This window comes from Podarcis pityusensis (genome assembly GCF_964106645.2).
Source record: "Podarcis pityusensis genome assembly, chromosome: 1".
NCBI lineage: Eukaryota > Metazoa > Chordata > Lepidosauria > Squamata > Lacertidae > Podarcis > Podarcis pityusensis.
Window position 1 is genome coordinate 81909604 of NC_138028.1, and position 17394 is coordinate 81926997.

Sequence of the window (17394 nt, forward strand, 5' to 3'; positions counted from 1 at the left end):
TATCAAAGGATCTGGGTTGGAAATATACTGTTCTGGTCCTCCAGGGTTTTGCTAGTTTTGCACAAAGACACTTCCCAAAGTCAATTAAAGGGTCAACACATGAAAGTGTGTGCTTAACAGGGAATTCATGGCAGTTTGGTGGCACATTTATGGAAGGTCGCATTGTCCAGAGTCAAGGGTACTTCCCAACTGTGGCTTTTAGGGCTCCCTCACCCATTATTACTCTTCCTCTGTAAGCGACATGAGAATATACAATTGACACTTTGTGGGAGAGATTATAGTGCTTTCTGTGTGCATTTTCATTAGGCTGTGCTCTAGCTGTGATATAGGATGCAATCAGGGCTTTTTTTTCAGCTGGAACTCACCAGAACTCAGTTCCAGCACCTCTCAGACATGCCCCATTGCCATTCTAAGAGAACAAGGGAGGTGTGCATGGTGAGTTCCAGCACCTCTTTTTCTAGAAAGATAGCACTGGATGCAATCATTATTTTAGTGATTATTTCTTTGATAAGGACCACAGTTCCACAAAACAAAACTGTCATAATGATTGTCTTTTATTTGAAAAACAAATTTGGAAGGGAGCAGGTGGCGCTGTACTCTAAACCAATGAGCCTCTTGGGTTCGCTGATTGGAAGGTCGGTGGTTCGAATTCCCGCAATGCGGTGCGCTCCCGTTGCTCTGCCCCAGCTCCTGCCAACCTAGCAGTTTGAAAGCACACCAGTGCAAGTAGATAAATAGATACTGCTGTAGCAGGAAGGTAAATGGTGTTTTCGTGCGCTCTGTTGCACCAGAAGTGGTTTAGTCATGCTGGCCACATGACCGGGCAGTAAATGCCAGCTCCCTTGGCCTGAAAGTGAGATGAGCACCACACCCCATAGTCACCTTTTAATGGCCTTAACCATCCAGGGGTCCTTTACCTTTTAACCTTTTAGCTAAATGTTTCAAATATGTCAGCACCAAGTCCTTTTGTCCTTTTGATCATAAGAAAAGCTAGCAAACAGCATTGCTGCTGCAAAAATCAGCTCCCTGGGGGCATCTAGTGGACAAAAAAGGGAAATGCTAACCCTCAGTTAAATGCCTGATACTTCAGATATGACTGGGGATGAAAACTCTTTAAAGTACAAATTAAAGCAGTAGTTGCTAGGCAACAACTATTAATAGTACAATCCTATGGGTGCAAGTCCCACTAAATTCAATGGGACTGAGGTTCTGGTAAACAGGATTAGGACTGCAACCTGGGTGTCACAGAATCAAAGAACTGAAGATTTGGAAGGGACTCTGAGGGTCATCTAGTCCAACCCCCTGCAATGCAGGAATCACAGCTCTTAGCTTTCTTTGAAACAATAAATGAAAACTGTATAAATGCAAAACAGCATCCATATAATGGTACCAAAATGACAGCCCTGCTGCCCCATTTAATCTGCAGAAAAGATAAGGTGGAGGCTGGGGAGAAAACCTGTTGCCAATGACTTGCTTGCATTTTAAACAGAAGATGTCATCATTATGGGTGTTTTTAGTGTGGGACTTAATCTTGCATATTCTCACTCTTTGATTTGTTTTCTCTTTATCCACCATACAGTATCGTCTTTCCTATATCCCATAATTCACTGACACTCTTCATCAGCACTGCTCTGCATTCCATCTTTACTTTTTCCAGTTGCTAATGCTTGCCTAAGATTCAAGTCATCCCTGGGGGAAGCCATTTGTTTGTACGTCTTTGAAAAGACTGTGCAATCTCTGCAAACTGAATTAAATCTGAAAATGGTATGCCTTCAAAGAAGGAACCCTGCATCTAATTAAGACTGAAGCATAATTCATCACTGTTCCATCAGAATCAAATTCTCTTGCAAGCTTGTTCATCACTGGCATGCTAATCACCCACACTGGGAATATTTTGTAGCTGCACATGGCAAAATTGGCACATGTACAGTCAACGCATTTGACTGTGCACACAAAATGTATACGCTTGTGACTTCAGACTTAGAGAGGCTGCATGTTGTTATGAATATGAATAAGATCACCAAAGGTGGCATGTTAAAAAATGGGGTGTTGCTCTTTGCCACTCATTAGAGGAGGAGGGTTTCATGGGGTTTGTTTATCCTTGTTCTTCCTTTATCTACTATAGTTCACCTTAAGGCTCCATGTAATTAACAGTCTAGTCTTGGTAGCCTGCAGCAGATATTTGCACATAGATAGCAGCAGTACATTGTACAGTGCCAACACATGCGGACAGTAGCTACTCTTTGCCAAGTCATTTTCGCTACTGCCTTGGCCGTTTGTCCCTCCTCCTTGCGTGCAACAGGTAGCCACAGATTTGTTCTGGCTTCTGAAAATTATCAGGCTTTTCTGGTATTGCTAAGCTCCTAAAATGGTCAGAAATGGTTCTACTGAGCAAGGCTGAGCTGGAAATTGTTTTTGGGTGGGTTGACTGAAACAAGTAGTGCTTAATTGGGAAGAGAATTTGCCAGAGCCTTGGTAGATACTTTTATTATTCAGCAGAGGTGACCCGTCTTTCTGAACCAGTGTGCACAATTGGAATTTAGAGAAAGTACTATGGGCACCAGTTACAAAAATGCAAGCAAACCTCCACTTCCTATCAATGGTGAGGAGAGTGGAAAGGTACCTACATCAGCCACTACCGTGCTTGCAGAGAGAGAGAGAGAGAGAAAGAGAGAGAGAGAGAGAGAGAGAGAGAGAGAGAGAGAGAGAGAGAGAAGGAAGCTCTTTGAACCTGACCTCTGTTCTGAACATCCTGGCATCCAATGAAATGTGCACGTTTAAGGGGGTGTGTGTTTAAGGTAGGGGAAGATGAGTCAGTGCAAACAATCTCTTGCGCCCTGTTGATTTTTGAGGGGATTACTGAGGCATTATGTAATTTTGATTTTTTTTATTAAAGATTTTCTTGATTTACAAAAGTGTTTGCAATGTCTCTCTCTCATATTTTTTCCCCAATGTAACATTATTACAAATCACTTTCATTTGTTGAGACATTAGGAAGAAAAGGGGGAAAGAGGTGGAGGGGGGAGAGATGGGTGGGGTTGGGGTCAGGTGGTGATGTTTCTATTTTACCTACTATATGTAGGGTTTAGTGTCAGCGTTGCTTGTGCAGGTTCTTTGTTGTTTGCTTGTGTTCCTCTGGCGGTGAGAGAGGTTGGGGTTGGCCTAGGGTGTGGTTGTTCATTTGTAGTTGGCTGTGGTGGTCTTTGTTTTCATGTTTGAGTGGGGGGGGGTGGGTGTTTTGGATCAGGTTAGCCATATTGATTTGTATGCTGTTGGTGGATTTTTGTCATTGACTTGTTGGGCTGAGTATGGGATAAAGGGGAGCCAAACCGGGGTGAAGGTGTCTTCTTCTATTTGTCCCGGTGTCAGTTTCAGTTTGTTGGTTAATTTTTCTAGTAGGGCTATTTCCTATACTATTTGGTACCATTGCTGAGGCATTATGTAATTGCAACTGGTGAGCACTAGTGAGCACGCTGGCACCTACAAGAGCCCGTGTGGCAACCTTATATCTCCTTCGGACACAGCCAAGTAAGAGCTGCTTTTCCATGGGGCCACCCCACATGGTAGAAGGGTGTACATACTTAAGATACCAATGACTTCCCCTCTTCTCTTTACATAGTTCATTTTACACATCTTATATCCCTGCATATTTTACAAAAACTACCAATCAGTTTTCCATTATTACATCCATCAAAACTTATTTACACTGCTGACTTTACCTTAATGGTGTCAGCGTTTTCAGCCGTACACAATTATTTTCCAATATTCTTTAAACATATTTTCTTCTTGTTCTCTTATTCTGTATGTAAAGTCTGCAAATTGTGCATATTCTGTTAACTTCAGTTGCCATTCTTCTTTGGTTGGGACCTCGCTTGTTTTCCATTTGGGGGCTAGCAAAACATGGACCACAGTTGTTGCACAAATAAATAACCTTTTCTGACACCTGGGAATTTCAGTATGAATTATCCCCAACAGAAAGGACTCTGGTTTTTTTGGGAAAACAATTTTAAACATTTTTTTCAATTCATTCTAAATGATTTCCCAATACTTGTACATAAATTATTATTTACATAATTTCAGCGGTTTAAGAAAAACACTGTAATTCTTTTAATTTTAAGAGGTGTCTTCAGGTGCTGTCATATAACTCAGTGCATGATCTGTGATCCAAATCCAGATGTTCACATTCTATAAAAATAGAAGTATGTATGCAAATGTAGAGACACACTTCAGACAGAAAGAGAAACCTCAGCTTTGCTCGTTTCTTTGTATACAGCACAATTTTGAGGAGGCTGCCACAATGGGAGCATGACAAATGGTTTTTCTGTCACTAACACCTTAGTTGTAGCTAAAGGAACCTGTCAGTTATGCTAGTGTGCCCACATACAGGCCTAGGGACCAATCCAAACCCATGATCTACTTAGCTGTCCAATTCAGCCAGCTTCTTATAGTTAGGATTGCTTTGCATGGCTCCATATATTCCCCATGGATCATCTTGGGTGTTATGAGCAGCAGAGGGGGCCCTTTTGGTAGTTTCACTGCCCTCAGAAGTTTGGGCAGTGGCAGCCCACTCTCGTGGGCTACTTGGACCGATTGCCCACCAGCCAATCACCTGACAAAACTTCAAACGAAATAGTCTGGAGTGCGCTCCCAGTTCTTCCTTCCTTCCTTTGCAGGAAGCTTAGTTTGAAACTACCAACAAGAAGAAAAATGATTCCCCCCACCCTTTGCAGCCCAGCTTGAATTCAAGACAGGGATGCGAAGGAAGATTTGGGAGCACACTGTTAAGTGCTGTGCCCATTGTTCCTTTGTAGTCAAAAGTGAGTGCTTTTTTTAATCTGGTGCCTTTTCCTGTCACCTTGATCTTGTCAATCACCTTTTGTGTTTTGTAGTTGTGGTTTATTTTATTTCTAATGTGCTAGCTTTGCAGAGCTTGAAATGTCCCTTTCACCCAAGTGCTTAAGATCAGACAGAACGGGGGGGGGGGGATTATTGTCCCCATTTGACAGATGAGCAAGTGTAGCAAAGTGGCCCCAATCACCCCCCCCAAAGAAGCATGAGACAGGCAAAAGGACTGGATGCAGTTCGCAGAGTCCTAACACTGTCACAGGCTTCTGGCCACGCAATTGTCTTTCTGTTGAGTGCTCTCGAAATACCATGTCACAAGGATATTCTCACTCTGACGGTCTTCCGTGTGTGGGCGGATTCATTGGATCAAGTCTGGAGAACTAGAATACGTCACCTGAGCTGGCTTTCCTTCCTTCCGCTATTAGAAATTGCTCTTTCCAACTGGGCCAAGATGAAGCTCGAGGAATTTCTGGATCTCCTTCCAGGAATGCTCTTGGGCTTTGGCGTGCAGTTCCACTTCACCTCCCCATTGGTTAGGCAAGAGAGTACTCCGGAAAGCAGAGCAGTAGCAAAGCGGGGAACCGGGGGGTTCTAGGAGGTGCCCAGCCCCCGGATACGACAGCAAAGCACAGTTCTTTTTCCCATGCTGCTTTGCTCTGGCTATGGCCGCCTCAGCAAATAACTTGCTGTTTAGGCTTTGGTCGCTTTCTGACACCACAAAGAGCACGGGCCCTTGGGCCTTCTCTAGAGGGATGGCAGAGGAGTGATGTCTTTCATCCAAAGGATCTTCCATGACGTGGTAAGAGGACATTGTCCCCATTTCAGTGATGAGAACCTTCTCAACAGCATAAGGGATGGCAGGGATATAGACGTCACGAAAGCGAAGTGATGCGCCTCTCATACCTGTGGCACCATTGATGCACACAGCCGCCACGATCTGGTCTAAGAAGGTAATCATGGCCAGTGCGATTTCCGATCCTTTGGACAGACCAACGACTCCAAGGCCCGGGCCTCTGACCTGGCGGGGGGAGGAGGGAGGGAACCACACATAGCTATTTCATCAACGGCATGAGAGGCAGATGCAAGTAGAGTTTTGCAAGAAGGAAGGCTATAAATGGGTTTGTTCAGAAGGAAGAGTGATTCTCCACATGGTGCAGGGTGAGTTAGTAGACTGAGATGGCCGAATGCTGGATCGTACATCAGACTGCATGTAACCCTTTCTAACTGGCTCCTTCTGCACTAGGGCCCTTTCACACAGCATTGAATATAGTGGAATATTATTTAGTGGTGCCCTTCCTTACAGCCAAGCTCTTTCTAAACGGTTTATACACAACTGAGTCCTGCTCAGCAGAGATCTCCTGCCAGGCTAATGAGCAGCTTCCGCTCTGCAGCTCCTTCCCCTTGTATGTATTGCTTCCTCTTCAGCAGGGCTGGGGAATTAGCGATGAATTACCCCTTCAATCTAACCTGAGCTCCAGCTCACGTCCTACCTGATCATTGGCTGATGGGAGACCGAGTCTGGTAACAAGCTGGAGGACCACAGATGTCCCACCTCTGCCATACACAGTCAGATTCTGCTCCCCACAAAATGTGTGTGTGTGTGTGTGCGCGCGCACTGTCTTAGGCGTGTCCGTTTTTAGCCAGATCAATTCCATACAAAGACAAAATGATGCTTGGGAGATCCTACTGTATTGTACAAAACCTGGGAACTACCTAGTGATGCCTGTGTTAGTCTAGCTTTGTCTGATCAAGTGCATATCACTATATATTCCAGAACCCTGTTTGGTGCCACTTTGACAGTGCATTCCTTGTGGGGATCCAGGCTTCTCCTGCACCCTCGTGGGTCAGTTTTGACAGGTGAGTGGGACCACACACCTACAAGTCACTTAACATATTATGATGTCAGATGATTGAGAGGTGGCTCGCCCCTCAAAGTTGGCCTGCCAGGCCAAAAACGTTCCTCACTCCTGATCTATTTTAATCTCTATTGTCCCACTACAGAATGCCCTTGTAATGAGATAGAAGAAAATATACCCTCTCAGACACACCTTGGGATGTTTTAAGAGTAGTGTGGATGCTTCCTCAAAATATTCCAGGTCCACTTCTTCCAGGGTCTGTGGGAGGTCATCATAGCCAAAGAAAGCCAGAGCTAGAACAGCAAAGCCTTTATTGGCCAGTAGGACGGCTCGAAACTCAATGAGACCTCCAGACCCACCAAATAGGTCAATCACCCCTGGAAACGGCCCAGGCCCTGCAGAGAGTCCAAGAAAAAGGGAGAGCAACTATGAGTGAAGGTATTTGTAATTGTCTGGAATAAGAACCTCCCTGCCTGCCTGCCTTTGGAGGTCTCTGAGACCATGCAGGGTGGGGTGGAGGAAGGGGGTGACCTTGGAGAGGACAATGAAAGCAACCTGGGCATGTGAGCAATGTGTGTCCCACAATGAGGGAAGAGAAGGACTGCATGATTGTAGAGAAGGTTCAGAAACAAATGGGAAAGTTGCATACAGATGTGTGGGAAGAAGGAAAATGAAGTGAAGAGGTAAAGGAGGGGGGGGACTTCTCTTTATTCTTATAACCCAGAATGTATAATAGGACTCTCTCATCCAGGTACCGATGAAGCCCCAGCCCACATAGGTTCATCTATGCATTAAGTGCTCACAGACCATCTACTGAGCCCACTAGGCCACAGCAGGCCCACTGATGGGGTGGTGTGAAGCATCTGCCTCACCCTGCCTGCCCCACTGCTGGTGGAATGCCCCCCTGTCACTAGTGAGAGGGAGGCATTATGGCATGTGGTGTTGCCGTTCATCTTCTCTGCCCCTGAGGCAGGAAAGACGAGGGGCAATGCCTTGAGGAATGTGCCGGCTCTCGCAGGGTTTGGCAGGTGGTGGTGGTGATGTTCTGACAACAGCGGAAGTGGGTGGGATGCAGCAGCGAGGGTAGCCCATTCCCATTTCACCACAAGTTGTGAAACAGGGGTGGGCTGGCACTGCGCTAGGCCATTCCTCATTGTAGTGAATCACCCGGGAGGGGAGAGAAAGCACAAATCAGTTTTCTTACCTGGTGGCAAGAAAAGGGCGCCCCGAACTTTGCCTTCTTTGACCTGGACACGTTCCACTCCATGGGCTGCGTACCATCTCTCCACAGTGCAAGTGGCCAGTGGTACATCGTTGGGTGAAGGAACTAATACCACAGAGCCAAAGAGGCTGACCTGGACGAGGAAAGGGCTGCCTGTCACGTTGCGTTTCATCAGCCTGCGGAACCTTTTCTCTGGCTTCAGGGAGGAGAAGAGGCCCATGGGCCAAACACCTACATAGTCCCCGCCTAGAGCAGCCGCCTGCTTCACGTCCACCTCCCCAGACAGATTTGCCCGGAAGTGGGCTCTGGATTGAAACTTCTCTCCTATGTCATCTGTAAGCAATGCATGCAGGGTTACCAGCTGGGAAGGGTCCAGGCCAGAGGCGCGAATCCACACGGGTGAGTCGGCTAGTGAGCTTTTTGGGGTGACAGTGAGGCAGGCCATGGCAGCAACCTGAGGAAAGTGAATCAGTGACATTTCCAGTAAGTTTGGGAACTGTAAGAACGAATGGAGGAGGTGCTCAGCTTCCCTACTTTCCCTAGGGCAATTCTTGCCCTTAACCTCTGGTTGAAGCTCTCTCCTTTATATCCCACCTTTCCTCTTTTACACACACACTTTAATCCTCTGAACTTGGTGAGGTAGGTTGGGATGAGCGTTAGCAACTGGCTGAAGATAATTCAGAAATCTTTATGGCTGAGGAGAAAATTAAAACTCCATTCTGTCCTAGTTCAAGGTTGGTAGTCGACCAAGTTTTACATCAGAGCTTTCCAAACTGTGTGTTGCAACACATGAGTGCATTGTCAGCAACAGTGTGCGGGTGTGTCGTTCAAACGCTCCCCACACTCTTGCTGGGGCTGGTAAAGGGTGCAGGCAGCCCACTGGATTGCTAGTAAAACTGAATTACCGTGCTGCAAAATGATGCATGTCTAAAAAGTGTGTCGCCAACATGAAAAGTTTGGAAAGTTCTGTTTTACACAGAGCAGGCCCACTGAAATTAATTGACATGACTAAGTTAGCTTGATTAATTTCAGTGCATCTACTTTGAGTAAAACTCAGCTGACACAGGCTTTTAACCAAGTTCTTTTCTTCCTTGGAGCTGAAACTCCATGCACCGAACGGTTTGCTCACTTGCGCGCTGCAATCGAAGCTGCACTTGGAAACGAGGCCTGCCGCTGTGGCCGTGCTGGCTGCGGCTGATGGGAGCTGCAGAACAACCCCGGCTGGAAGGTCGCCGCTTCCCGCTCCGCCCGCCCAAGGTTTGGGGAGCGCGGCGAGCAGATCTTCCTTCCCCTCCAGGCGTCTGCAAATCCTCCCCCCCTTTCCCGGCGCGCCCGGGCGGCGGTGGGTTCGGCACTCACCGCGACTTGAATGGCTCAGGACCCGGAGGAGTTGCAGCCGCCACCTCCTCTCTCTCGGTGCTCCGCAGGTGCCCAGTACCTTGTCGGATCCTCGCCAGGGTAGTGCCTCCCCGGGCAGGGCACGATCCTGTGGAAGGGCGCCAAGCGGGGAGTTGCTCTGTCCTGCGCCACGTGACTTGGCGCGGCTCCCTCTGGAGCAAAAGGAGGACAGATAAGGCGAGGCAAGTCGGTGCGAGAAGCGAAACCTCATCCCACACCCGCGCTGCCTGGTGTTACTCAAGGAGAGGATTCAGGGCATTGGGGGTGGGTGGGGAGGTAGCTGCCCCTCCTCACCGCCAGATGAGCCGTCCTCCCCACATTTCCAGCTTCCATGGCCTTTGGCTCAAAAATGTGTAAAGTTATTTCCTTTCGTTTTCCAGATTGCTGTTTCTGTCATGGTATGCATGACATCCCTGCATTGCAGGGGGTTGGACTAGATGACCCTGGAGGTCCCTTCCTACTCTGCAGTGATTCTGCATCTCATCTGATGGTTTCAGTCCCTCCCCTGGCCTTTGAGAGAACTCTAAACAAATGTACAGGATGAGTCCTTTGAAAGAGGCCCCGTGGATACAGAGTAAAAGACACCCTGTACATGCCAGTGTGAGAAATGATTGTGTGAACTGCCGGTGCTTTTTAAATGGGTGGCTTCGCTTTGTCATATTTGTCGTATTTATCAGTTAGCAAGATGGCATTTTAAAGTATTTAACCCCCATTCTATAAGCTGCCTTGAAAGGTCACCTAGCTCAGGAAGACAGCATAGAAATTGATTAAATAAATAAAATATAGCTAACACCAGTAGAGGTGGTATGTGATTGTTCTAAACATTATTGACCCTGATTTAGAAAGCTTACCTTGCTGGCTAAGAAATTGTGTATGCAGTTTAGATACAAACGTGCAATTTGATTTGCAGCCCCCAGTGTCACATGCGGTAAACACACTCACCCAAGTCATATAGAAAGAAGAGGCGGAGGTCCAATTCTAGAAGCAAAAGGTGGGCACTTCTACTCTGTGCATCCCATTTGCTGTTAAAGTCAGACCTCTAATTTTGCAAATGATACAGAGCTGCAAGGGAGCTGTGATGTAGGTAGCCAAGTTTGTTGAAGACACCAGATTTTTCAGGGTATATAAAACAAAAAGGAATTGCAAATGAGCTACAAAGGAATTTATCCAAACTGGGTGACTGAATCCCATTTGCCCTTTTATGGCCCAGTGCGAGCTTAGTTCAAAGTGATGCCTTATACAGGGTCATTTTGGTGATCTATAAATGGCTTTTGGTGAAATTGTTTTTCCAGAGAGTGAAGACCTTGTGTATTCTCTACCACAGAGCCTTCGCCCCCTGTAACTGTAGATAAATCTCTGTGAAAAATATATACCGTAGCTCACATGTAACATTAACTCTGCCCCTCTTTCTTTGGTAAGATGGTTCATTCTGAATAGAAATAATATTCTAGCCAACTATAAGATATATTGGATGAGGAAATCATTCCCTCTAATTGCAAACTCAAGGAGGGATGTTTGAAACTGTCTTTAACTGTTTTAAAGCATCAGGCAAAGACTTTTCCCTTTTCCCTGGTTTTTGGACCTTGGTTTGAAGTGCGACATTGTGGCCTTATTCAGTGGGGATGGGATCTGTACATCCTCATTTTTATTTGTATAGCTGTGTTTTTATATTTTTATCAGATGTTCTTAATTGGTTTTAATAATGCAAGTTGCTTTGGGTCGTCACTCTGAGAAAAGTGACATATTTTTTGTTACTATTCTCAGCAGAGGGCTTTGTAGGGCTTCTGGGAAACAAAGAGAATCCCAAGGTTCACAGAAGTTAAACATTTTTTTGGGGGGGGGTATCTATGGGGGGAGGAACACCCCCCTCCAAAAAATGAAAACCAGGGAGTGCAGAGGGAATGAAGAATCTTGGGAAGGGGCATGGCTGGCTGGAGCCTTCAAACAAGAGCACTCCATGCTACGTTTAGGTGTGCTTATGTTGTGATATTTCACACTTGATGAAGATAAAGTTGTTTCCCCCTACAAAGGGCTGTAAATGATTTTTGCTCTAGTTTCTTCTCAGGAGCTGTTGCTTTGGACAACTCTGGGTCTGTTGCAAAAAGGTCCCTTCAAGAGGTAAGGAAAATTGGGCATTGCGGGACCTCTGCTGTTTGTCCCTCAGAACCCAATATTTTCAGTAGTGGAGGGGGCTGCCCATTTCCACCCTGCTCCACACGAATTCTCCAAGAGACCTAATTCATGTCGATATTCAAAGCCCCAGATCAGTAAAAAACGAGACTTTGCTCTCTGCAACTAATTTGCTTTTCATGTTGGGCAGCCAAGTATGGGGTAATCATTGACAGAGACATTGGTCCAGGTGAATGGACCTTAGTTTTTCATCAGGCAAGATCAGGATCACGTTATACAATGTACAAAAACTGAACCACTCCCCTTCCTTATTTTCTGAAAACAGCAGAATCATACAGCAAGCTCTTTCTGAAACTGGAGGCTTGTACAACAGCTCTTGTTCACACCCCTTTCTCTGCTCATAAGGAGATTTGCTGGATTGGAGTCTTAGCCTGGTTGAACGTATGCCAAAAAATATGCCGAAGCTTAAAAATGTTCCCAGCTAATCAGAAGCAGGTCCGTCCGCCCCAACAAAAGGATCACCACCTACTTCAGAAGCTTACAGAAAAAGCTTCTGGATTTGAGCCAGTGTGGTGCAATAGCTAGACAAAACCAGGAGACCGAGGTTACCCCTCACTCTGCTGAAACCCATTTAGCCATGAAGCTCATTTGATGACAATGGGCCATCTTCCAGCCATTCTGTCCAATATGGTTGTTGTGAGGAGAAAAGTTCCACATAAGCTGCCTTGATCTCCTTCAAGGAAAGTTTAAGATAGCAATGTAATAAAATAAAAACAAAGTGTTTTTTTAGAGTGACTTGTGCCGTTAATAAAAAAGCCTGAAGCCTGAGGACTTCCATGGAAGACAAGCGTGCCCCCCCCCCCAATATAAATACAGAGAGGAGACTTTCATCACTAACCTTGACAGTCAAGCCACAGTCATTAGCAATCGCCTGACACCACAAAGCTAAAATATCACACAGGTGCATAAATCCAGAAAGCAATTATTTTAATAACTGCAGAACCAGTCAAATGTCCCATTCCATCCCTAACCCAGAAGAATACCTTTACAACAGCAACCAGGCTATTTATGATCTTTTATATATAACCCTACAGTCTGGAAGTTGTGAATCCTCAGACAAACCCCTTTAGGGCATTGCCCCATTTCATAAAGTCTGGGGTCTGCTGCTATCCTGGAGAACGTTTAGTTTTTAAAAAGATGTCTAAGCACTTCACTCTGGAGGATTCTGCTTTGCCACCTCCACACAAAAGCAAAAGGGAGGCTTCAGCTGAGGGGCATTTGGATGCAATGTAGCCTTCTCTGGAAGAATCTGATCTCCGGGGCCAAGAGAAGCCAGGGAGCAAACCAGCAGTGCATCTGGCCAGCGCATCTCAAGAAGTCATTTTCTATTTACGGAGAGTAGGGAGGGAGACCCGTCTCGGACTCAATCCTTGGCTGCTTTGCGCTGCGTTTGGCGTTTCTGCAACAATGCCAGTGTGTCCCGCTTCTCAATGCGACGCAGTTGCTTCTTCTTTGCACGCTTCAGTTTTGCTGGATTCCGAATCTGGAGGAAGGAGCAGAAAAGAAATGACAGTGGTGCTGCCAGCACTCTTGTATATGAGACTTAAGAACTCTCAGGAAGAACAAGTCTCCTGCTCTTCACCAGAGGCTTCAGAACAGGGATAGACAAGACTTTCGACTTGGGGATACACCCTTTGATTTTTACTGGATCCAGAGATCCACCAACCAGAATATCAAGGTATACTTTGAATATAGTACACTTTGAATGAAAGGATTACAAGTGCAGGAGATTGATCCTGAGTACCAGAACTGAATTCACAGTTCTCCCACGCACCTGCCCTACTCCAATACACACTCTTCATTTCATCAGTATAATTTAGGATGGATGGAGGGGTTTTTAAAGGCATGTGTGATACCACTAAACAATTGGGGGTCATGCATCTTTGGAGATGTTCTTCAAATTATCCAGAGATCTGCAAAAGAATCTTGATCTATCATTTGGCACGCACATTATGTCCTATATTGTTTTATGACATGAGACTGAAGATTTTGTGAATACACCATTATTCTTACTAATAAAAGGTAGGTAAAGGACCCCTGGACAGTTAAGTCCAGTCAAAGGCAACCGGGTTGTGGCACTCATCTCACTTTCAGGCCGAGGGAGCTGGTGTTTGTCCACAGAAAGCTTTCCGGGTCATGTGGCCAGCATGACTAAGCCGCTTCTAGCGCAATGGAACACCATGACGGAACATTACTATTTTTAATATAGATCAGTTATAAGTGGTATGCATGAGAGAACGATGAGTGAAACTTTGGAAAGCAGCTCTGCAATGGTGCCAGTCAGGAAAAGCGAAATATGGTGGCCAACTGCTGTAAACAAGACTGTTTTAACGAAAACATCAGATCAATGACATCTCTTGAGAGATGAAACTGCACATCCAGAAAAGCTGTGCCCATTTGCCTAGACCTGAAAGGCACCATGATAAGGAAACAGATTATGACATTTGAGCCACACAACCTGAAAAGGCCTTGCAATCCTGGGACCTAGAGGTATTCAGATGGGCATCCGAAAGATGATGCAAGTGCTTTGCGAGCCCAGAAACCGTCCATGTCAGTCTTGCAATCCACAGATTTTAAGAATGGTGAAAATGATCCATTTATGAAACAAAGTCCTTTCAGCACCCCAAGGATAGGAGCTGTAGTCATCTGGAGGGCACCACATTGGCTACTCCTGAATTAGACACTATTCTTGCAAGATTTTGGCTCCACCCCATTCTTGCATTGATCAGCAACTAGGATTATAGATATTCATCCACATTCACATAGTATTAGTCTGGCTAGAGTCTCACCCATTTTGCTGTACAACATTGTATCTCCATGACTACATTGGGCAAAAAAATCCTGCGATGCAGGGGGGTTGGACTAGATGAGCCTCGGGGTCCCTTCCAACTCTACGGTTCTATGATTTTCTGACTTGGAAAACTCTTGGGGCTAGACACTCATGGCTTGACAGATGTTGCCATTAAACAGTTACATGCAAGGGCTGGTCTGAAAGAGCTTGTAGGGCAGTTACTGTTTTGCATAGCCTCACCCCTGCTCCAGGCCATTGCTTCCTATGCTGCAGGGTTGCACTGTGCTGCCATAACTCAATGGAACCGACAAAACATTAGCAGCTCAGGCAGTGGTGCTTTCTGTAAAACTTGGCTTGGTGACGTGGCAACTGAAAGTAAGGTCTGGGCCAGTGCCAATAGTATGCTAACACCTCCAGGAGGCATCCCGAATAGGCCATAGAAAATTAGGGGCTTCTCCACTGGCTTCTTAGCTCAATAAGTGGTGGATATATAGTAATTGTAAGGTGAAATAAGCAGCCTCTCCATCATCCAACCACAATAAAGACAAGCTTGAAGCTTCTGTACTAATAACTCAAAACAATTTCTACACCTCTCTCGGCTCACTCTCACTGGAAACAGAAATGGTGCCCTAGTTTTAGCAGATTTATACGTAAAATGCGTGGGTTAGGCTAAACTCAACCTACGGTAAGTGAGGGTTTGGATAAACTTTGTATATTTGTTAGATGAAAACAGGCCCACACCTCCCCTAAACACTCCTCCTCAATTAGCGGCAACTAGGAAACATGGTCTAACGTGTCATTTCTATCAAGATAAGCACAACACGGAGAGAACAGATGTTCTGTGTTATTGCAACAGTGCTTCTCACAGAAGGCAAGTTTCTTCTTCAAGAGAAAACTAAGGACTTAAAAGGGGAGACTCACCACTTGCACAACCTCTGCCTTCCGCTCATTCTCCAGTCTTCTTCTTAAGTTTTCTTCCCTTCGCAGTTTTTTCTCCTGAAGGAGAAGACAGTGAAACCAATTATATGTATTATTTTAGAGCCACAACAGTGGGAATTTGAACCCTGATCTCCCAGGTCCTAGTCCAACACTCTATTCACCACAGCACACTGGCTTCCTAGAGTACTTCTGCTATGGGACAACTATATATATTAAATAGGCAAATAATGGGGAAAGCCAAATGTAACTTAGAGGATCTGAAATATTTTCTTTGAAGCTTGAATTTGTTTTATTCTGGATTCTTTTATTTCATGTTTTAATGTGTTGGGGGGAAATCCCAAAGCAGTTTATTTAAAAATATAAGGCAGTACAGAAATTAAATTAAATGAATAATAATAATAATAATAATAATAATAAAGTTAATTGGTGCCTAGACATTCTATTGTGGCGACCGTAACCCAGGTTTAAGGGGATTGAAAATTAGCTTATATATCTGAGTTTCTAACACTGCCCAGAAGAGAGGACATGTGTCACAGCAAAGAAGACCCTCTAACTTACTATTGCATAGTGGATAGTCCTTGAACATGAAGGGCTTATCCAAATATCTTAACCTGTCGGCAGAACAATACTGGAGTGGGGAGATGCTCTTTAAGTATTTAGGTCCCAAGTTTTATAAGATAAGTTATCAACAAAACTTTTGAGTTCAGATTAGTAATATTTTGAAAGACAGTGCAAATCTTTCAGTACACGTACGGCTTCAGTCAGCTGCTGCACTTAATAACCAGGGAGTTGCCCTGTATGCTAACTGTAGCTTTCATGTTGTCTTCAAGGGCAGCACTGCATGCAACACACGGCAGTAATCCAAGAGAGGTTATCAGAACATGTATTACTGTGAAAAGTCTATCCCAGGTCCAGGAATGGCAGATCCTGGCGATCTAGTCAGAGCTGGCACTCCTAGCTACTTAAGACACTTGGGTCTCCAGCGACAAAGATGAATCTAGGCACATCCTTGGGTGACACACCTGTTCTTTCGAAGGGGACCCGACTCTATTCAGAACAGGCCATCTGCCTGCTTCCAGACCTAGGAACTACTATTCAGCAGACCACTTTATATCACAATTTTCTCTCACCTCACGCTCCTTTCGTTTTTCTTCCACCAACTGCCGTGCAAAATCTTTGACTAGTTTCTTTTCCTGACGTTCCTTCATCTTGCGTTCCCAGGAGGTACGCAAAGGCTTATCCAGAGTCATGAGAGAAAACCTAGCAAGGAGAAAACGGAGCCATTACCAACCACTGCCATGAGCGTAAAACCATACAAAGGCTTTAAATGTATAGGCGTTGGCTTTAAACATATACACTATTTTTCCCCCCTCTTAACCCTTTTTAGTTATTTTTAGCATGCATCGCCTTGATATGGTTGTTTAGAAGGTGCTTAATAAATCGATGATGATAACAAACAACTCAAGTGAAGCTTGTTTCTAAGTTCCTGTTCATCAGACGGGGCTACACACTTTGCAGGCCATGCTCTCCACAGACTGGCAAAGACGCTGTGTAGAACAATCGAACTATTCTGCGGAAACGATTGGAGAGGGCTTATTTAAGCATTGCAAACCACCTGTGAGTCAAATTTGTTTCAAAATCAGAACAAAAATTAACTGCACGCCACTTGGTTGTTAACCTTCAGTTTGCACCATACGCAAACGCAGTAAGTAGCGCAAAACAAGGTCCCGCCGCCTAAAGGCGAAGATCAAACTCTCACCGCTTCTTGCCGGTGTCTTTCCATACCCGCCCCGATTTAGGCTTTCCTCTGGGGATGGCGGGCGCCTCCTTCCGCTTCGTGCCCGGGGCAGCTGCCTGCGGTTTCCCTGGTCCAGCTTCTACCGAGGCGGCCGCTTCCTCGCCGTTCCCGGGCTGCTGGACCTGCTCCCCTCGGTCAGCATCGGAAGGGGGCTGCTTACTCAGCGGCTCCGCTTCAGAAACAAGCGCCGCCATAGCCCGCTCGCCGGTTCCCCCGGAAACTGCTGCTCTGCCTCCCTCCACGTGGGAGAAATACAGGGACGTCCCCCTCGGATGACGTTTCGTCCTCGAGTATATGCGTAGAGCAACGCGAGTGGTTTGTTGCGCCCAGGCGCGTGAGGGAAACGTGGGCGGAG

The 17394-nt window shown here is 45.7% G+C and overlaps 2 protein-coding genes and 1 long non-coding RNA gene across 4 annotated transcripts; 1 reads left to right on the forward strand and 2 right to left on the reverse strand.

The window, feature by feature from the left end:
* Window positions 1-4889: 4889 nt before the first annotated feature.
* Window positions 4890-9547, reverse strand: LOC308472813 (acyl-coenzyme A amino acid N-acyltransferase 1-like). Of its 2 annotated transcripts, none has more exons than XM_080998049.1 (4): window positions 9283-9547; window positions 7906-8256; window positions 6894-7096; window positions 4890-5863 (listed from the first exon to the last, which is right to left on the reverse strand). In XM_080998049.1, the coding sequence occupies exons 1-4, from the start codon at window positions 9530-9532 to the stop codon at window positions 5267-5269; spliced, it is 1401 nt and encodes a 466-aa protein (XP_080854175.1). In that variant the 5' UTR covers window positions 9533-9547; the 3' UTR covers window positions 4890-5266. The 2 variants fall into 2 exon arrangements, with proteins under 2 accessions (XP_080854175.1, XP_080854176.1); XM_080998050.1 differs by having other exon boundaries at window positions 7906-8377; window positions 9283-9421.
* On the forward strand, window positions 9365-10116 carry LOC308472880. The gene is made up of 2 exons (XR_013983799.1): window positions 9365-9503; window positions 9702-10116. It is a non-coding gene; the product is annotated as an uncharacterized lncRNA (long non-coding RNA).
* Window positions 10117-12421: 2305 nt separating this feature from the next.
* Window positions 12422-17316, reverse strand: CCDC86 (coiled-coil domain containing 86). Its single transcript, XM_080998100.1, has 4 exons — window positions 17001-17316; window positions 16372-16501; window positions 15224-15298; window positions 12422-12994 (listed from the first exon to the last, which is right to left on the reverse strand). The coding sequence occupies exons 1-4, from the start codon at window positions 17231-17233 to the stop codon at window positions 12875-12877; spliced, it is 558 nt and encodes a 185-aa protein (XP_080854226.1). The 5' UTR covers window positions 17234-17316; the 3' UTR covers window positions 12422-12874.
* Window positions 17317-17394: the final 78 nt, after the last annotated feature.